This window comes from Leishmania infantum, chromosome 34 (genome assembly GCF_000002875.2).
Source record: "Leishmania infantum JPCM5 genome chromosome 34".
Taxonomy (NCBI): Eukaryota; Euglenozoa; class Kinetoplastea; order Trypanosomatida; family Trypanosomatidae; genus Leishmania; species Leishmania infantum.
The window spans coordinates 543,959-564,689 of record NC_009418.2 but is presented as its reverse complement, the minus strand read 5'-3'; the positions used below and the strand labels follow the sequence as shown (position 1 = coordinate 564,689).

The following is a 20,731-nucleotide window of genomic DNA, read 5'->3' as shown; positions in this document are numbered from 1 at the left end:
GAAATAACGAGGAGGGGGATCGGGCGGGGAGGTGCGAGCCCTTCTTCAGAACTCGCGGCATTGCTGCTGCTGCTGTTTCTCTGCAATTCATTCATCATCTCTTCGATTTGCAGATGCGGGCTTTCTTCTTTGTAAGGGTGCCACTGCGCGGATCAGCGCAGACACACGCAGACACATCTGCTCTTTTGTACAGGGAAAAACTCAAACAAACGTTGGTCTTGATCTCCTTGAAGACGACGGCGCTCGACAGACCATCAGCGATGTATGTGCGCCCTCCTCCTTCAGCGACGAGACGAGCTCGGCAAGGCACCGGGCCGGTCCACCGTAACATCCCCGTAAGCTCTTTCCTATGTGTATTCCGTGTTTTCTTTTTCTGCGTTTTTTTACCCCCTTCCTGTGCACCTCCTTCCTGGCCTACGGTTCTGCCATCATCGCACCCTGCCGGCCAACGCGTGTGGAGCACACGCGCGCTCGCCACGCTACTGCTGTCGCGGTTGTGTGCACTTCTTCTCAGTCACCTGTTTCCTATTACCGGTCTGCATCATTTCCCACACTCCACGTGCGGCACCGTTTTCATCGGCAGAGCTCATTTGGCATTATACACATGCACACGTCCCTAATCAGCTTCGGTTACTGTTCTTATTCTTTTGTTTTTTCGCTTCGGATCTAATCATCCTACGCACCGTCGACGCCGAAATGCATGCTCGCTCTCTCCTGCGGCAGCAGACCTCAGCCGCGGCACTGCAGCCTCTCCGCTCCGTTGTGGCCATTGGACTGCGTCAAGAATTTGATCCGCACTGGCCACTTCCGCTTCCGCCGCCGCTGCCGATGAACAAGCAGAAGCACACGCTGGTGTTGGACATTGATGAGACACTCATCCACACGTACGCCATGGGCCTTCATGACGACAGCAAGGACCGAACCCGCGACCCGGCGCTGCAGGGTGTCTCCCTCATCGACTACAATGTGCTGCTTCGCCCGCATCTGAAGGAGTTCCTGGAAGAGGTGAACCAACTCTTCGAGGTGGTCTTTTGGACGGCAGGGACCGCCTCGTACTGTTGCGCCGTGCTTGACGCGCTCGAGCAGCAGGTGATGCAGCTGCCGCGCTCCTTCTACAGCCATGTGGAGCTAGCCAAGGAAAGTCATAAGATGAAAAGCAGCACAAGCCACACAAACTTCTACGCCCTCTCACGCACGCAGACGCTGGAGCAGCAAGGTTACATGAAGTACCTTCCCATGCTAGGGCGGAAGATAAGCAGCGTCGTTATGCTGGACGACAACGTGCGCAGCTTCCCACTCACCCCACGCAACGGCATTCGCATCGACGCCTTCGACCCTGACGACCGGGTGTTACAGCGCTACATGTTCGCCCTGCGCCGAGTCCAGGAAGAGAAGCCGCACGAGATGGAAGACGCCCTGGTGCAGTGCCTGCAGCAGGGACAGCAAGAGATTGCTCGCCTGGAGAAGGATCGTGCCTTGCTGGATGTGCTGCCGGTGCTGCGCGCTGTGGCGCAGGTGCCCGCCGGCCAGGACGTGACAAAGGAGCTGGACCACTGGCGGGACCTCGATTACGTCCGCTGCGACGACTTTATGGAAACCATGAATGTGCGCTCCGCGGTGCGGCAGCAGATACTCGGCGTCACGCTGCCCGAGCGGCGCAGCACACCGATTCCGGCGCAGAAGCTGAGTTTCATGAACAGCGGTTTTTTGGAATCAGCGAACGCAGAGATGACGCTTCACCACACTCGTAGCGCGCGCCATTCCAAACTGTAGTCGCTCGCGGAGCCGCCGTCCAGCGGAGCGGTGTGCCGAATTTGAGGCCCGTGCCACGCTCTCCACGCGTTGCTCGACGTGCCCTCTCTGCAATGTGGTGCACGCGCGCTGTTCTGATGTAGGTTGTTGTTGCCGTGGTTTTCTCTCACATGGCTTAGATGAACTTAGTGCCCTCGCGAACGATGCCACACACGCCGTCACTGTAAATTTGCCGTCTTGCCGCTCGTCTCCGACAGGCGAACGCATGGGTCAGCCACAGTGCACGTCAGTGCTCTGCTCAGTTCTGTCGCATTGGTGCGCGGATTTCCAGACCATGTCTGCCCTCCTAGCACCCGCAATCCAACGCTTCGCGCCGTAAACAGTTTAGCACCCCCTCCACGTCTCCTCTCTCCTTCTCGCCTTTGTCACACCACAGCTACCAGCGGCCCACAGTGTCCGGTTCGCGCGCCACGCAAAGCGAAGTGCGACCGTTGCCCCGATGGAGCTACAGGAAGTCGACCACCTTCTCGAGGAGCTGACAGCTCTACTTGTCTCGCAAGAAAGTGGCCGCGACGATGCCGCCATTGAACCAGCGATTCTCAACGCCGTCGCAGACTACGTCGAAGGCGTCGACTCCACCGGTGCTGGCCTCGAACAGCTCAGACAGGCCCTCGAAGCCGCCGTCGGCGAGGACGGCAACTCGGCGAAGCAACGCATGAAGGCTGCAGGCTGCGGTCGCGCCATCCGGCTGCTGCGCGATGCCGTCTCGCAGGCGTGAAGAAGCCACATCCGCATACCCCAAACCGAAACACAGCAAAAGCGCCCAAGCGGGAACCCCGCCCCTAGCACCCCCCCCTACCCGACGGCGGGGGGGAAACCCCAGCGCAGCACCGAAGCCCCCCGCCCCACCCTACCCCAAACCCCCGATGAAACCCAGCCTTCCACCCCCCTCCACCGCACACCAAACCCCTCCACCATGTGCCCAATCGCACCTCGGAGCGCCGCGGCGATGCGCCACCGACGCCGGAAGGTGGGCAAACGCCCGCGCCGGCCAAAGGAACCCCCTACCCCAAGCCCCAACCCCGGCGGCCCACGCACGCCGGCCCACGGCAGACCCCGGCGGCTAAACGGGCGGCCAAAAAGGCGAAAAGCGCCACGCAAAGGAAGCAGCCAGGCCGAGCCCAGCGGGGGCCGCCCTAGAATCACACGCACGCTCCCCTCGGCACAGGGCACCACCCACCCCCGGCGGCGACTCACTAAAGGACGGCGGCACAGCGCGCGTTTCGACGGTGGGCCTGAGAGTCGCCACCGCGGCGATCGAGACAGCCCGCGGAAGCGAAAACCCCAGACCCTCCTTTCACAGCACCGAGGCACTGCTGCTGGAAACGTTCGATGCAGTCACAAAGGGTGCCAAAACTTTCCTGTAGACAACCCAGCCGCAGGAAATACGAGTGAACCTGAAACAGCACGGCACAACCCTCGAAGAGATCCCGTTTCAGCTGCAGTGGAGAAGTTTGCCAATCCATCGCATCGCACAGCGTCAGCGGTGTTTTTAGTCACGGGGGGGGGGGGGGGGGGGCACCGGTGTTCGCGCCAAAGACCATGTAACGAGAGCACCGTTATCTGCAGCTGACAAAAGGAAACCCACGTCGCATATACAGCTTTTTGTTGTTAGACAGGACAACGCTTCATTTCATTCGAACATTTGAGATCGCTACATCCCCTTTTCCTCCATCTTAGGGTGTACTGGCAACAGAAGCCACAGTTATTTTTCTCTCTTCCTCCATCTTCACTCGACGAGCCTGGTCACTGTCGCAGGTGGCTCCAACGCGACGTTATCCACGACCTCACCGCCGACATGCCTGGCGGCGAAGCGCTCTGACCTTTCCCATGTCGTAGACACTGGACCCCGCCACAACCAGAGGTAGCCCGGCGTTGGCAGGGATAGGGGGAGGGGGCTGCCCGGCTTCCCCATGGAGCAGGTACGAGGCCCCTAGATGCCACGCAGCAAGGTGTGTCCACTCTCGCATCAGAGAAAGCCACAGCTCTGCGAAAAAAAAAAGAAAGCTGTGAATCAGATTGCATTCACCTCACAGCAGAGGAGTCTTATCTACAGTCTTTTTCGCTCCCTTTCTCCTTCTACCCTTTCGGTTGCCATAGGCCACATGAAAACTATAACATCGAGCGTGGTCGCGGCCAGGCTGTGTGGTGTTTTTGTCGATAGTAGCGCGGCCTGGCTATCCTATGGAGAGCGTATATGGGCAGAGATGATGCAGACTCTACGGCAGCAGCCGAGGCATTTGAAAATCATGGGCATGGACTCGGAGTGGTTTCGCGACTTGCCGCTGGCGGTCGTTCAGTTCGCAACATCCAGCCACTGCTTCGTGCTTCACATTAGCTTTTTCGACGGCCGCATTTTGCCCGCTGCCGTGAAGGAGGCGCTCTGCGACCCGAGCATTATAAAGTGTGGGGTCGGTGTAAGCGGCGATGTCTCGCGCCTCCAAAAGGAGCAGAACATCACGATTCAGAGTGTGCTTGACGTAGCTCAGTACAGCGCTCTGTTTGGCCTTCATCAAGGTGCACAATCAAACCTGAAAGTACTTGCGAAGAGCGTGGCGAATTTATCTATCGAGAAGGACAAAATGATTACACGTAGCAACTGGGAGCTGCCGCTTTCGGACAGCAGGGTCAACTATGCAGCGGAAGACGCACTGGCCTCTTACTTGGTTGGCCGGGCCGTGATGCTGAAGGCATCGGAGGTGACCAACATGAGTGCACACACCTTCGATGCTGCTCAGTGGCTCCAGCACACCTCGTCGAAGGCGGCAATGGAGCTAAAGAAACTGCAGCGGGAAGTGTTGAAATCGGAGGCCGAAAAGGGGAAGAAAGCTTGCCCCGTATCCAAGAGCAGTGGCGGTGATGTGCTCCTAGCGCACTTCCGCAGCGGCACCAAAGTGCGTGTGCTGGACAGAAACGGAAATTTCATATTCGAGTGCTCGTCAGGAAGGGCGAAATTCTATGTGATGGAAAAGAATCTGGCGGTGATCACGAAGCATGAAAAAAGCGATACGCGCAAGGCCCTTGAGATACAGCTTTTGTTTGATCCGAAAATGAAAACACGGCTCTGCATACATCATGCCTTGGGGGTCTGTGAGCTGAAAAACCAGTGCCCATTCGCCCACGGCGTGAGCGAGCTGCAGGCAGAGGCTGCAGCCTTAGTGGATTCGCAAATCCCAAGCTGCGCTTGTTGTTTAGGCACCAAGGGGCTCCTGCGCCACGCTATAACGCCCCCGTCGTTTCGAAAATTCATGCCGCCTCCTCAACGTCAGGCACTGGACGACGATTACCTACCTGTGTGTAAGCAATGTAACTCGACTCTGCGCCTCTACTATGACGAGGAGATGAAGAGATGTTACACCCAGGCCGAGGAGTCGAACACCATTATGTACGACCTCAAAGTGGTGGCAAAGTGCTCTTTGTATGCTCGCCTGTTGCTGGATGCCGACAGGCTCGCAAATATGCCAGCCAACCGCCGCAAGGAACTCCAGCAATTTGTGAAGCAAAACTGGAAGAGTACCCTCTTTGAAGATTTCAATCCTGGATTTGAAATTCATGAGCCCGTGGAGCAAAACACTTCGTTCCTGGAGCGGCTTGGGAAAATCGTCCCCGGTGACACGAGAGCAAAAGTGACCATGGCCGTTCTCGTTGGCGACGATCAGGAAAAGGCGCGACAGTTCAATAAGCGTTGGCGTGACTACTGCTTTGGTACGTGTGGTATGATGGAAAAGAAGAGCAACCACATGAGCTACAATGACTGGAAGGCCTACCGCGCTCATAAGGGCGAGCCGCAAGCTGATGACGACGAGGATGATACTCCGCAGAAAGATTACTCCAAAATTAGGCAGGGCTATTGATACCAATGCGACGTCAATTTCTACTGAATTTTGAAAAAAAAAAATTGTACCAAAAAGTGACCCGGTCTAATATGCAGGCGCTATGTGGATGGGGCGCATCTGCTTATGCTTTCGTAAGCAGGCACTAAAAGGGCACCTTCAACGCAGATGAGAAGTCTCTTTCTATGCTGATTTTGCATGATAATTTTTTTCTCTCCTCTCTTTTTTATTTCGAATTTTCCCTTGCATAATTTGCTTTTGTACGTACTTTATCTTTCGTGATCGAGCTTCCGCTGAAATATGCGCACCTGCCTATTAGCGTATCACAAAAAAAAGTCGCACACTCATCGCTGAGTGATTTGCTTGTGTAGCATGGAGGGTTTTGCGGTGATGTCTGACGCTGCTGCGGACGCGCCCAAGAAGGACAAAGATGCTCATCTGACGAACCTAATTATCGAGAAGCGCGCGGCGGCAAGGCAGATAGAGGGGTTGAAGGCTGAGATAGCGGACCTGCGAGCGCAACTTCAACGGGCAACATCCCGGGGAGTGCTTCCCTACGATGAAGGACTCTCACCCACCCCTGCCAAGGAAAAAGCAGCGCTAAAAAATACACCAACAGAGGAGATATCGATTTGGAATGCAGAACTTATCCACACAGTAGAACAACTGCAGCGCTCACTCATTCAGCTGGAAGCGGACTCGAAGGCGCAGCTCATTACCCTTACCGATCGCCTGAACCAGATGAGGAAGGAGAACGAGAGGCTGCTGCACGAGAACGATTCGCTCAAGGCCCGCATCGGGGACGACGTCTTGCGGCAGCGACAAACAAATCGTATCGAAGTGGCGTTTGAGCGCGGTCGCATCGCCGCGCGAGTGCGGGCAGCCGGACTTCAGCGACTCGAGGCAGCAGAGGCGAACTTGATGGAGGCTCACGATGATGTGTATCATGTGCAACGCTGGGACGCAATGCTGCTTCCTCAGCGCGACGTCTCCTTCGTTTTTCACTTTGTCTCAAATGTGACATATCCTCTGGGTGACATCGAGGAGCTCATCATGAGGGTATATCAGCAGTTTCTCTTCCACAGCAGCTCCTGCTGCCGTGGCTACCGCGTGGGATTCTATAAAAGCATGGAGGTGTTTGCGTTCCAGGCGCCGTCTGACGCGCTTCTGTTTGCAAAGGAGTGCCACGAGCAGCTGGTGCGTCTCTCGTGGTTTTCGTGCATTGAGAATATGCCTTCATTCTCCACCATCGCTGAAAACAACAAGGTGCTGTACAAAGGGCCCCGCATTCACACCTGCATCTTTACATGCTCACCAGAGTCGTACGTAGACCCTGTCTCCGGAAAGTACGCCTTTTTCGGACCGGAGGTGGTGGAAGCAGTTCAGGCCGCGATTGAGCAATGTCCCATTGGCGAAATTGTGGTTAATGAGAAGTGGTCGCAGCTCATGTGCATGCAGTCACGAATGCGAGAGGATCGATCGGCGCCGACCGAGAGCAACGTGGCCGAGCTGCGCGAGTGTCTGGGGCCTATGTGGAACGTTGTGGGGCTCCCTGGTGCGCATCATATCATTGCCTCGATCCTGCCATCAGGACTGCGCAGTCGCCGTGGAGTGGAAGCATCCGTGCTGTACCCGAGCCGCAAATACCCGTGCTTGGAGATGAAAGACAGCGCCTCTGTGGTGCGCATGGTGGTCAAGAGGATGAAAGGAATGCTCCCTGACACCTTCGAAGGCCCAGAGGAGGGCCGCCAAAAGTCGAACGGGGGTGGTGATGTCATTCTGCAACAGATGCGACGCCGCGCGAACTTTTGGCATGACGCTGTCGCCAAGGCGCCTTTGCATACCTCGACTCAGCAGCCGAACACCGAGTTCTCGGATAGCGCCGCTAAGCTGCTGGAACTTTTTGTGGTGCAGAAAGAAAATAGCAATCTCGTAGCACTCTATCGCAAGACGGAGGCTGCTAGCGCGGCGCTAGAGCGGAACATGATGGAGTCCGAAGACCGTTTTGAGATCAGGAAGCACAAAACACTGCACCCGTCGGAGACAGCCTACATCTGCACTATCGACACAGGTGATGAGAGTATCTGGAAGCGGCTACTTCTGAAGAGCATCTCGGATGAGCAGTTTGAGTCGATTCAGAATACCATCCGTGGTGACGTCCATAACGCCGCCAAGGTGCACTTTGGATTCCTTATGAGCGGCAACTACTCTGATGTGTTCACGTACGTGTTTCGCGAGGTGGAGCAAGCCCTCGCATTTGTGTCTGAAATGTACATCAAGGTCAACCGCACAGGCACAAAGTACGCCCACACGTCGCTGGGTAAGGGTCGCGATATCTTCCTGTTCCGCGCCGGTGTGGCGAGCGGGCCCATGACCTCCATTTACCGCAACCTAGAAAACGGCGTGCTCAAGTGCACCGGTCCGGCCATTCGCCTCTCCGGTACTCTGTGCGACCTCGCCAAAAGCGGAGAGATTCTTGCCATGGAGGACGTTATCCGCAGCTTCTACTCGAAGAAAGAGAACTTGCTTGATACACAGTATATCGTGAATCAAAGGCCTCAGTTCATCGGCTCCCACGACGCCCCGGCGGTGGTGCACTCGGTCCTGCCCAAGCCGTTTGCATACCGTCACAAGCAGCTGCGCAGCTTTGGGAAGGCCGCCATGCAGAACAAGAATCTGTACCTACCCTACCGTTCCGTCCTGGCAGCGCTGACGCTGCGCCGGGATGAGCTGCCTCGACAGGGTGTGCTCGATATGATGGAGCAGCAGCAGCGCCGACTGGAACTTGGTGAGATGGCCCGCATGTGCGCCGAGGACAACTACGAGCGTGGCTGGCAGGTCAGCACGGCGACGATCTCGCCGCTGCGCAGCCCGTGGTTGCTGCTGTGCCAGCCTCAGGCAGAGGAGCAATCGGAGAACGTGCCTGCACGTCGCCGTTCCGTGCGGTTTCGAACGATGGAAGAGGTAGAGGCGGACCTTATGTACGTTCGGCGCTCGACGAAACCCCTGGCGTTTCTCTACTGCGACGTCGCCGGTGCTGGCGCGATCGCCCGGTCTGTAGCGCCACCCCTCCTAAGGCTAGTCTGGGCACACTACAACTACATTGTGCAGAGCGCTGTGCGCAACTTTAGCGGCTACGTGGCGAAGACAAACTCCACGACTTCGTACCTGGTGGTGTTCGAGGAGCCTACCATGGCGCTTGAGGCGGCGCGGCAAATCCAGCTAGAGATGGTCGGATCGATGTGGCCAGAGGAGCTGCGCGTGCTGGAATCGACGCTGCATGTGAAGGACATAAAATCCCGCACGGTACTTTTCAACGGACCTCGCCCTCAGATCGCCGTGCATGTGTCGGACCAGTACACGTGGTGCTTCATCTCTCCCTCGTCTTCGCCTGCAGCTCTCACGCGCGACGCCAGCAGCAAGGCCACGCGTGAGGACGGCACCGATGGTGGTAGCCCTACCGCTGAGCCCTTGAGCGTTGTTCATATCAGGGGTGTTGGTGTGGTTGAGACCTTTGTGCTAGGCCTGCACGCGCATGGTGGTGAGATACACCTGAGTCGATCGCTGCTAAACGCAGTGGGAGCGCACCCGAGTGGAAAACTGCTGCTGGCGCAGCTGAAGATGGAGTTGGTGGTGACGCCAGGCGTGATTCACTCAGTCGAAGGTGCCAAGGGGAAGAGTAGCACCACAACGGAGGAGACCGAGAAGATACAGGGCAATAGCGAGCCGAAGGCTGTGAAAGCGAACGTCTTCGCCGAGGAGTGCGTGGCTTCTGTGCCGCGGCGGCTCGAGGGTCGCTTGGCGCTGATACTGCCGTCGACGAGCACCGCCTTTGGTGCTGCCAAGCGCACCGAGGCGGCCTTAGCGATGGCAACAGCCTCGGCGGCTGAAGGCAATGCGGAGAGCACAAGCGGCGAGGATGATGGTGCAGTCCCGGCTGACGACACCGGGAAGCTCGAGTCAGCCACACCCGCGGCTGTCACGACGGAAACGACAGGCCTCGCATCGGCAACGCTTCCCAGGGCCATAGTACTGCCAGCGGCTATGATGGCGCAGCATGCGTGGCTTGTAGAGCCCGAAGAATCCTTCAACCCCCTGCCAGCTGCGTCGCACTCGGACTGGAGCACTGTGACGCCGCAGCCGGCTAACAGCCTCAAAGATCTCGGCTTCTTGGAGGAGACGAGTAGGATTCGGGCAGCGCTGCAGGAATTGCTCAAGATGTTTCCCTCGGCGCAGCTGCTGGCCCAGGCAGTGGAGGGCGCGCCAGACGAGTCTGTGAGTGAGTTGCCGGCTGAGCACCAGGCTGACAGCTCCACCAATGCGGTCGCCGGTGGCGCACCAGGAAAAAAGACGAGTACCGAAAATCGCTCGTCCACTAAGATTCCCGCACCGCCGACATCGCTGTCTGCCGCGCGTGGAAGTGTAAACCTCACCCGGCGATCGAAGGAAGCTGCACTATCAAAGGCGTCTGCGACCTCCTCCGCGGCGCGTGTGGCTACTCGAGCTGCAGCCGTCGGACAGTATGCGCTTTTCATGGACTTTTCTAAGTATCTCATCACGGTGCTTCTGAACGCGCTTGAGATCGGCGCTGACCAGCGCTCTCCACCTGCTCTGCCGCTGCCACGCTGCGGACAAAGCAGCAAGATCACAGCTGTCGGCCCGCCACCTATATCTAGTGACAGTGACCCCTCAGGTCCTCCCGGTGGTAGTGCCGGCAGTACTTCGCAGAAGAACTCTCGTAGCGCCGTTAGCGGGCGGATTCACGGCACATCCTTTCGTGCCATCGAGTGCTCGTCATCGGGCAGCGCGCGCGAGTCGTGCTTCTCCTCTCTACCCGGCATTTCGCCACCCAACTGGCGGCTTTTGAACAAGTCCCCCGCCGGGGCGCGTGCGAGCCTCACGTCCTCTTCTCTGAGCCGTGAGTCGGAGCCGCAGGAAATGGGCGCCTCCGACTCACTCTGTGAGGGCTTCAAGGTCAGCCCCGAGCGACCGTTCCTAAGCGCCCTCGACTACCTCGATGGTGCATGTCGCACGCTAGCACAGTTGTCAGGCATCGAGCTGGGCAAACTGGCAAAGATCCCAGCAGCACCGCTATCGAAGTCCAAGACATTTCCGTTCCGATCCAGCAGCGCACGGCGTCACTGACATGATGGCGCTGGAGCGCGCAAGTGTTTGTAGACGGTAGTTGAGGTGATGATGGTGTGGGCAGCGCCAAGGGTATATAAAGCCTGTAAAGCCGCCTGAAGAGCGTGAAGTGAGAGCGGAACGGGCCGCAGAAAGCACTTAGTTAGGCGAGGGGGAAGGGAAGAGGGCTGCTGGCGTGGAAAAATGCTTGGGGGTGTCTAGTGTATGCAAACGTCGCCTCCTCTGCCGCGATGGATTCCCCTATCCTGTATCCATCACATACTTGGCCCTCCGGTCCACCTGGGTCTTTCTTTTTCTTTTTTTGTGCGTGTGTGGGGGGGGGGGGCTTTTGAGAGGTTTCTTTTTGAGCTTTTTATCTTGGTTTTCGTTTCCAGTGCCGCGAGCGCACCGATGTACAGCATAATGCACATGCAGCCCCCCTGCCACTCCCTTCTGCGCGACTCACACCGCTCGTGGCAATCAAGAGGGGTGGTGCGTTGATGTGGTCCGTTTGTGTGAGAAGACGACGGTGGTTGGAATGGAAGCGGCGGCGTTGATGGTCTGTGTTTTTTCTTTTTTTCTTCGCATGCCTGTTGATGTAGATCGCTTGTTATGTACGGGGTGGTTGTGTGCATTGTGTCTTGATTTGGCTTGCTCTACGCCCTCCTCCGTCCCCATCTCCCTCCTCATCCCACCACCCATTCACGGTGCGGCATTGGCTTTCTCGCTTGTCGTTTATTTTTTGTTTTTGCGAGGGATTTCCTTTTTGTGACACATGCCGCACCGATGCAGATGCCGCTGTACAAGAAAATTGGCACCCATATTCACTGGGGCTGGTCCCGCATGCTGTGTCGCTGAGGGTGACTTTGATCGTGGTATGTCTTTTCAGTGATAGACAGTGGACGTCGTTGCAACAACAACAAAAGGGTAGCAAGCGCAACAGAGAGCCCCTCACTCCCTTTCTCCTTTCCCTTTCTCTGATCGCCCGCTCCGTCTTCGGGTCCGCACCGCATCCTTCCCGCATTCGTTTATCTTCTACCTTTTTCTTCTTCGTTCTCTCTCTCCTATTCCTTTGCGCTCATGTCTCCCCTTTGTATGCATACATGCCTCTTTTCATTGTTTTGATGATCGTGCCCTCACCTGCGCAGCACGTAGTGCATATTCTTTATGTTGCGCTCAACTTCCGCTCCCCCCCTCTCTCCCCTCCCTCTGTGAGAGGAAAAGCGTGACGCATAGATACGCTCGTCCTGTATGTTGTTCATAGCTCTCAGTTCCTGGTGGTGTCTTACCCACTCCCGACAGCCAAAACCGCAAACGAGAAGGCGAGACCGTCCATGCGAAGAAGAGACACTGGGCGAGTACACGAGTGCGCGGGACTCGGCACCGTATACGCATTCCATTTTCATTGTTTCTGGATTGTCGGCACGTGACGTGTTTTTGACGTCCTTTGCAAGCGTGGTTGTTGTCTCGCGTGTTCGTCATCGCTGCGCTCACAGACTCCTCCTTGCGTGTAAGCGACTGTGTTAAATACAGGTTTTGCCGCTCATCACCCTCGGCAAGTGTCGATGACAGTGTCGAGAGGGACCTGGGTCTTGAGCACAATGCGTGTGTATGTACCTCAGAGAATCACCCCCCTCTCCCTCAATCGGCGCGCGCATCTGAATGCCTCCGTGGGACTTTCTTTCTTTATCCTCCCTCTTCTCTCGCACGTCCCCGTTCTCTAACAACGCTTGAATCACCACCCCACAATCACAAACACATGCATAAACGGCGCGCTTGCGTCGCTGCAGGTCAGAGCAGGCGTGAGCAGTGGAGCACATTCGCTCCTCAAGAAATAGGTGCATATGCACACACACAGAGAGACGCAGACACCCTACCACATCCCCCCGGCCATAAAGACATCTCGTTGCTTGTATGTATGTTTGCTTGCGTGAACCTGCACGCGTGTTCGTTTCTGTGCGTCTGCGTTGTGGATTTGGCGCGTGTGTGTGTGCGTACTTGTGAGTGCACCCCTGTCGTTCATTCCCCTTCCTCTCCTTTTTCTTTTCGGCTTTCCGCTTTTCACCTTCGTTGAGTTTCTTTTCCATCCGTCTGTCTGGAAGCCCAATCCTCTCCCCCACCCCTCCCTCTATACACGCGCTTCGCTCCCTATTCTGTGTGCATGCCTGTGTCTGTGCGAGCGCGTATTAGATGCTTCGAGTATTTGAACGGAAGTACGTTTTGTTTTTTACTTGTCTTGCTTGGGAAGGAGGTGAGCGACACTTGCTGAGGTGCCTCCGCCCCCCTCCCTCCCTTCCCCCACTGTGTGCTCCTCCGCATCACCTTCTCTCTCCGTCTCTATTTGCTTCCTGCCCGAGGTTGGCGGGGTGGGGACAAAGTGACTGCACAGGAGACTCCTGTGCAGTCACAGGATTGACTGCTAGACAAGTCGTCGCCAGCTGCTCCAACCCGCGCTCGCTCTGTGGCTACTGCTATTGGGTTGGTGGTGTCGAGGGCTCCGGGAGCGTTTCACTGTCAAGCAGCGCCTTCTGTATTTCTTGTTTTTTTTTCCTCTGTGCTGTCACTTCCTGCGTGTTGGAAGGCCACGTCACATTGCATCTGGGCTGATTCGACAGAGGCAGCGCTGCAGTCCACAGTCACCTTTTCAGTCAGCTCTTCCTTTTAGTCGACTTCATATTCCGCTACTTTTTTTTTTGTTTTGCGGTTCTTGCTGACTTGCTGTTTCTCTTGCTGCTGCTTTCCGCGGCTGTGCTGATGTGCGCCAAAGCCGCTGCCCATCCGCGCACTGGACGTATATTGCTGTTGCCTTCTCTCCCCACCTTGTATTTTGTGTGGTCTGCATTGGCTGTCTTCTTGCAGTTGCGTGTTGATTCGCTCCCTCGCGGATCGGCAGATCGGTCCGACTCTCTGTCGTTCTCTGCCTTTCTTTCCGTCACCGTGGTCTTCATCGTTTTATCGGCTTCCTCTCGCTCTTCTTGTGTGTTTGCTTCGTCGCACGGGCTTACGTAGTGTGAGTGTGTCGACACACAGCCTCGAGCTGTGGCACAACGTTCTTTTCTCGCTTCTTCCCCTTGTTGTCATCGCCATCGTCGGCGTCACTACGACAGCAGCCGTCCTCATCCTCCGCGCCTTCGCCTCCTCCAGCCCCCCTCCCTCCCTAAGAGAGACAGTGAGAGAGACGCTTTGCCGAGCTCCATTCTGCGAGATGCAGGGGACAAACCTCCCTCCCGAGCAACGGTGGAAAAAGGAAGAGGCGCCGCGGGCGCCGCTGTGGGCACGTGCTGCGGTGATCATCATCGAGGTGATCATCTGGCTGGTGACCCTCGGCACAGTGAAACGCGTGAAGGCGCTGGAGGTGCTGTTTCACTACTCGCCTCACTGGAGGAAGCGAGACAGGGCGGAGGCAAGTATCAAAGGGGCTCTGCGAACTGGTATGGGTGCGGCGCGCCGTCTCGCGCGGCCGCTTCTTCGCATCGAGACTGAGTTCTCTACGGAGAGCAGCAGTGGCGACAGCGGCGACGTTCTCACGCCATTAACAGCGACAGCGTACAGGGAGACGTTGAAGAGACGACAGCAGGTAAACGCGCGTATCCGCAGCTGCCTCCGCGACATCCCGGTGGACGACCTGCAGGCGCCGTTCCTCGTGAATGCGTGCACATGGAATGTGGATCAGCAGGCGCCGCCTTTGTATGAAGACGCCTTCCTGTCCTGGCTGATTGGACAGGAGCTCACAGACGAGGTGAAGCGCTATCAGGATCACAAGCAGGCCGTTTTGGCCTACGGTGGTTCTCTCAGTAAGCCCCACTACCCAACCGGTTCCTCGACGATGCGCTCCCGAAAAGCGTCTGCGAACGCTGGCTTCAGTGACGATCCCAGAAGTCCCAAGCGCACCACTGCCGAGGATTTCCGTCTAGCTGATCAACAGAGGGCTGCTGCCATCTTAGAGAGAGAGTGGCAGTGGATCGAGACAAAGTTCCCGGACTTGTTTCTTATTAGCCTGCAGGAGGTCGAGATGACGGGCACGGCGCTCGTGAGGGAGTCGACGCAGCGCAGCTGGGAGTGGGCGGACGCCATCATCGAAACCCTCGCCGCCGCCTCAGACCGCACCATCGACTACAAGAAGGTGCAGGTGGTGCAGCTCGTCGGGCTCGTACTAATTGTGCTAATACAGGCAAAGCACGTAGACTACGTCTCTCACGTGCGCCTTTCCCTCACCCGCACCGGAACCCTGTCCGTGCTGGGCAACAAAGGCTCCGTCGCCATGCGCGTCACCATCTACGGCAAGCGGTTTCTCTTCATCTCCGCCCACTTTGTGGCACACAAGCACAACGAGAAGCGCCGCACGAGCAACTACCAAGCGGCGCTGAAGGACATCCGCTTTGACATGCCTGTCTGGAGCGACGACGAGACCGAAGTGTTGCAGACCTTTCTGAACGCGAAAGAGGTGCTGAACCACAGCATCGGGCACTCGTCGGTGCAGGGGAACAGTGCGTGGGATCGTCTGTTCAGCTTCGGCCATTCCGCCTTTCGGACGTCTTTCACGACAGCTGCCGAGGCCCGGGTACTGGATGAGCACGACTACGTCTTTTTCCTCGGAGACTTGAACTCTCGCCTGCACGCGTTGCCCAGCCCACTCATCAAGGAGTCGGTGGAGCGTGGCGAGTACGACAACCTACTTTGCCACGACGAGCTGCGCCAGCTGATGGTATCGGGCGAAGCCTTCGACGGCTTTCAGGAGCAGTGGATTTCGTTTCCGCCCACGTACAGGTACGACCGAGGCACGGATGTGTTTGACACCAGTCGCAAGCGCCGCGACCCAGCTTGGTGCGATCGCGTCCTCTTCCGCGTGCTAGAGAACGATACAGTGACGGCGACGTCGCAGGAGGAAATAAGTGCGGAGGCGCCGGAGAGCTCGGGCAGCTTTGAGCCGCCGCTGCACGACCTGCAATCCTCCTCGTTGCTGAAGTGTGATTCGCTAACATCCGGGGTGTGGATGTCACTAGAAGAGCTTGAAAGTAAGCACCTTTCCCCTAACGCGGCGGCACTAACGAGGGCGGTCTCCGCAGGCTCTTCGTCGGTCACAAGCTCGGAAGACCTTGCCTGCGAGCGATCGCTGTCGCGTGACGTACAGAATACCGCCGACGCCCCGCAGAACGACTTTGACTCAGCAGATAAGCCGTTCCAGTACCCCTCGGCGTCGTTGCCGTGCCGTGCGCCCACGCATGCGGTGTGGGAACAGAGACGGTGTGCGCCCACCTTCTGTGCCGCGCGTCGTCCACGAGGCTTACTAGAGTCGTCGTCGTCGGGGGAGGTGCTCGCCATGCCGACACGCTTTCCGATGGTCACCAACCACATCCATCCATTAGAATACACGTATGTGTCGAGTCTGCGACAGTCAGATCATCGCCCGGTACGCGCGAGGTTCGAAGTGAAGGTCATCGCGATAGAGCCGGCGTTGGTCAGCAAGATCGTGAAGGAGGTTCAGCAAGTCATCAATTGACGACACTCCTTTTTTTTTTCGCCGCTTTCGCCTTCTTCCCTCCGACGGGGCCCTATCTTGCTCGCTCTCGCTACAGGCCTTATCTTTCTCTCTCGGTAGCGTCGCCCTTCCTCTCTCTCTCGCTCTCACCCCCCCCACTCCCCTCCCGTGTGACCCTCTTGAGTCGAGGGTGCGTTTTTTTTTTGCGTGTAGCACTGGAGACACTGCCGCGCGTGGGTAAGGGAGGGAGGAATAGATGCTGATGTGTACCGCGGCAAACGAAAAAAGGGAGAGAACGGGGGGCGGGTAGGCAAAGGAAGAAGCAGCGTGGAACACGAGAAGAGGAAAGAGCGTAGGCACCACTTGAGATGCGGATGACACAGTGAACGCACCGAAGAAGTACTGCAGCGCATAAAAAACAAACAAAACACAAAAAGCAAAACATGCAGAGGAAACGCTCTTGTCCGTGCCTGTATACGTGTGTGTGTGCGTAACGGGAAAAAGGCTCTCTTTTCTTCTCCCTCACGAACCCGATGTACGCTAGGCGCTTACGTTACGAGAAGGAAAGCTCTCCCCCATCACCCCCCAATCACCCTCTCCCCACCAACACCACCAGAAAAGGGAGAGGGGGAAGGACGATGTAACAGGAGGGAAAGAACGACCGCAAAAGGGGTACAGCAACGCCTGCTCTCGGTATGCGTATATATAAACAGGCTGCATCTTTTCTGTTTGTGTGTGTACGCACGTGTATCTCTGAATACGGAAGGGCCTTTGACAGCGCTATTGGAAAAAGGCGAGGGGGAGGGCGCAGAAAAAAAAGCGATACGCACACGCTGGCGGATGCGGGCAGCGCAGCCGCGTTGTCCTGCCGCTTTGGGTGGGTGGGTGGGTGAGTGGGGGGAGGGGAGGGCTCGCTCGGCCTGCAGAAACGAAACTGCTCGTATCATGGATACGCAGAACTCTCTCTCTCCTCGCTCGCTCGGAAGGATGTTTAGTCTCTCATGTTTTTTTTTTGGGGGGGGCGGCTTGGCTTGTACTGCTATGCTATCCTTTTGTTTTTTTTTTCGTCCCCCCGTGCTGTGGTTTTCTGCTTCATGTGTAATGCGCGGGCACCTCCTCTTCGTATCCACTCGATCCTCTCACTATCCGCGCGTTTTCCTCTGTTTCCTTGGTCACGTGCTTTTCTGGGTTTCCCCGCTCCCTCATTGTGTTTCTCCGGTGTTGCAGTGTGCCCCCCCCCTCACACACACTCACATCGTATCATTTGTCCACCCTCCCTTCCTGCCTGCCTGTGCTCGCTTCATGCTGGTCTCTTTCTCCACACACAGTCTCACCCCATCTTTTCCTTTTCGTTTTTGCTTCCATGCGCGGATGTTGAATCAAAGAAGCATATCTATCTGCGTGTGCATGTACGTGTGTAGATCAATATGTGTATGTGTATGCACAGCACATGTCAAAACGGACGGGCTCAAATTTGTGAAGAGAGAAAAATGGAATAAGAAGAGTGCAAGGCGCCGAAGAAGAACAGCAAAGTGGCGCACGTGACTCATGCTCACCACACCATCTCTGGTATCCTACTCCAGCATGGCGAGAGCGCTAGTCGCGGCGACCTCTCTCTGTCTCTGGCACAGTGATACGGATTGGCCGCGGAAGTGACACGAACCAAAAAAAAGGCGATCAGGCAATCTCGAATGGACTCGGGCAAGGAAGGTGACTGCTGTAGCTTGGGCACGTTCTTTTGGATCAGCACACGCACACACACGCATGTGCGAAACACATCGCTATCGACATGCTTACTGAGGAAGCCTCTAGCCTCGCTGCGGTCGACCTCAACACTCCCTTTCGCGTCCAATGATCTTGGCCGCTGGCTTCAGTCTTCAACTTCGCGTTTCTCTATTCGGCCGCTTGCTGCATTCATACTCGTGACAGCACGCGCATCTCCGTATTTGGCCGTTGTACCCCCCCCCGCGTCGTCAAACGAAGTGTGCACTGCTGCCAAGGCTTTGCTTGGGCAGCACGTGAGCTCTATTCCGGAGGCGAAACGGGAGCCGGAGAGACACACGCGGTACCCCGCGAAGGAACACCTCTGTGCGGTGCTTGTGCATTTTCGAAGGTCAGCTGCCTAGCGCTGCGCCGCCAGCCGGATTCGGTTTCTGTTTCTGTTTTTCTCGCTCAACACGCACTGAGGCACAAGCATTTTATTGCTTCCTCCTCTTGTTGGAGCAGGGGGCCATCACAACACATACGGCACCCTACACGCAGACAAACATATATGCATACACTCTCTCATCCAATGAGGTCTTCCGTGTCTAAAAGTGGAAAGCTGCCTCCGCTGCGCAGCACCACCGTTCTTCTCCCGCCGCTGGCGAGTCCACAGAGCACCGCGGCCGGCTACACGTCCATTCGGCTGGACACGTATCATGACACAAGTGATTTAAGGGCGGCACTGCACCAAATAGAGGCGGTCTTTGCGCCTGCGGATCGAGAGGCACCTACAGTGCCGAAGCGAACCGCGGCGGCAGCAGGCGCCGCCGCCAACGTGAGCAAGTCGGACAAAAAGACCAAAGCGATGGCGAACGTGCGGCTAGCGAAGATAGGCGACAGTGCTTCATCTCGGCCCACCATTGTTGTCGAGAAGAGCACTGCGATACCGCCAAGGCTGCCAAGGATAGGTCCACCGGCGATTTTGCGGCTGCCGCCGCAGCTCGTGATTCACTGCTTCTGCTTCTGCAACCTGCAGACGCTGGGTGTGCTTTGCAGGGTGTCGGTGCGGATGAATGTGCTTGTGGCGCGCCAGGGAGCCGAGTTGTGGCTCGCGGCGGCTCAGCGGCGCCGAATCCCGATTTCGGACTCTGCGTGTGCGCGAGAGGAACTGCGCAAGGCGCTGGTGCACCGCGCACGCGAGCGGCAGGCCGAGGAGGCATACTACGAAGCAGAGATAGCCAGGATGGAGGAGCGGCTCTCGGCGCGCGCACAGTACATCTACGCCCAAAACATCGATGTCGATCGCACACTGAAAACGAGCGGTGGGCCGCCAACGGCAGCTGCTGCGAACCCTCAGCCGTTCTGGCTCAGGCAGCAGCGTACGCTGCAGGCAAGAGCGGGTGCGACAGCTGGCTCTGCAGATACCGCTCCCACAGCGCTGTCACAGTCGGCTGACATGTGCGCTAAGTTGCAGACAGAGATAGAGGCACTGGAGGAGGTGAAGCGAGCCTGCGAGTGCCGCCTGAATCTTCAGGAGGAACTACTGCTGCAGCACGATGCACAGTTGCGCCAGTGGCAGTCGCTGCTGCTTCCTTGCAAGATGTCTGCACCCAAGTCGTCTCTTGCACCAGCGTCTGCTGGTGCCGCAGCCGCCTCTTTCAACACAAAGAATGAGTCAGCGGCAGCGGTCGCGTCTTCCCTGTTGCTGGTCTCCGCAGCGCAAGTTGACGAGTTTGAGCGTCGCATGGCGCGCCTCGTTCTCAACGGCCCCGTTTCGACTTCATCAGCCTCGATAACGCACGCATCGCCAGGCGAATCAAGTCTGCCTGTCGTTCTGCGGCGCGGTGTGGAGAACTTTGGGAGCCTGGAGCTAGTCTTGCGCGCGGTTAAGCGTATCGAACCTACTACTGACCTCGATCCCGCGAATCGGGATACCGTGACTACGGGCAACAACATGAACACTGCCACCGCGGCCACGGCTGCTGAAGCTGCGTCTTTTGAAGGCGCGGCGCGAGCCGCTGCGAAGCGCTGGGGCGCTTTTCAGAAGATTTGCCCGATTAATGAGGAGTACGGAAATGCACGTCTCTTCTTGAAAGCGCAGGCATCGCGAGCCGTGCCAGCGCCTACAGCTCATCTACATACCAACACTGACGGACGCAGCCCCGCAAATAACGACGAGCAACTGCAACAACAGCCTTCGCCGAAACCGACGCCGGCACTGCTTCGGCTGTCTGACTTTGTACGCCGCGCAGAGGCGATGTCAGACGCACAGGTGCTTCAAAAATGGATGTAAACTACGACTGAGCAGGTGCTAAGCCTCCTTTTCTTCCGCCTTTGGTGTCGCTCCTGTCGGTGTGCACTGCCCTCCCCTCCCCCTTCCGTCTCTTGGGCCACGTTGGCAAGCCATAAACGGCGCCATTCAGTCCTTCTCCCTTGCCCTTTGCCTCCTCTGTCGTTTTCTCTGCCGTCACCTTCGCCTTCAAGCCCAAATCATGTGGAAGAGAGGAGGAGGAGGAGGAGGGGAGTCTGTACCGAGAGAGGAAGACGAGAATTTTGCAACGTGACCTGCACGACTGACGTCACATTTTGGATACTATCGCTTCACAACAACAGCAAGAAAAAAGAAACGAGGAGATGTTGGCGTACTTGGAGCGAGGAACTGTGTGCAGCAGCCATCTCTGCCGTACGGCAGCTGCGGCGTTGGAGGGCGATAGCCAGGGCCACGGCGCATCACCAGGGCCACTTCTAACGCTTGGCAGTTGTACGCATTCGCATAGCC

The 20,731-nt window shown here is 57.1% G+C and overlaps 6 protein-coding genes across 6 annotated transcripts; all 6 read left to right on the top strand.

Annotated features, from left to right (window-relative positions):
• Window positions 1-696: 696 nt before the first annotated feature.
• Window positions 697-1,773, top strand: LINJ_34_1360 (putative NLI-interacting factor; the record flags this gene model as incomplete). The annotated part of the gene is made up of 1 exon (XM_001468470.1): window positions 697-1,773. The coding sequence occupies one exon, from the start codon at window positions 697-699 to the stop codon at window positions 1,771-1,773; it is 1,077 nt and encodes a 358-aa protein (XP_001468507.1).
• Window positions 1,774-2,251: 478 nt separating this feature from the next.
• Window positions 2,252-2,530, top strand: LINJ_34_1350 (conserved hypothetical protein; the record flags this gene model as incomplete). Its single annotated transcript, XM_001468469.1, has 1 exon — window positions 2,252-2,530. The coding sequence occupies one exon, from the start codon at window positions 2,252-2,254 to the stop codon at window positions 2,528-2,530; it is 279 nt and encodes a 92-aa protein (XP_001468506.1).
• Window positions 2,531-4,019: 1,489 nt separating this feature from the next.
• Window positions 4,020-5,666, top strand: LINJ_34_1340 (hypothetical protein, unknown function; the record flags this gene model as incomplete). Its single annotated transcript, XM_001468468.1, has 1 exon — window positions 4,020-5,666. One exon carries the CDS (start codon window positions 4,020-4,022, stop codon window positions 5,664-5,666), a length of 1,647 nt encoding a protein of 548 aa, XP_001468505.1.
• A 351-nt stretch (window positions 5,667-6,017) lies between these two features.
• Window positions 6,018-10,790, top strand: LINJ_34_1330 (conserved hypothetical protein; the record flags this gene model as incomplete). Its single annotated transcript, XM_001468467.1, has 1 exon — window positions 6,018-10,790. One exon carries the CDS (start codon window positions 6,018-6,020, stop codon window positions 10,788-10,790), a length of 4,773 nt encoding a protein of 1,590 aa, XP_001468504.1.
• A 3,184-nt stretch (window positions 10,791-13,974) lies between these two features.
• LINJ_34_1320 (conserved hypothetical protein) lies at window positions 13,975-16,269 on the top strand (the record flags this gene model as incomplete). The annotated part of the gene is made up of 1 exon (XM_001468466.1): window positions 13,975-16,269. The coding sequence occupies one exon, from the start codon at window positions 13,975-13,977 to the stop codon at window positions 16,267-16,269; it is 2,295 nt and encodes a 764-aa protein (XP_001468503.1).
• Window positions 16,270-18,817: 2,548 nt separating this feature from the next.
• On the top strand, window positions 18,818-20,245 carry LINJ_34_1310 (conserved hypothetical protein; the record flags this gene model as incomplete). The annotated part of the gene is made up of 1 exon (XM_001468465.1): window positions 18,818-20,245. The coding sequence occupies one exon, from the start codon at window positions 18,818-18,820 to the stop codon at window positions 20,243-20,245; it is 1,428 nt and encodes a 475-aa protein (XP_001468502.1).
• Window positions 20,246-20,731: the final 486 nt, after the last annotated feature.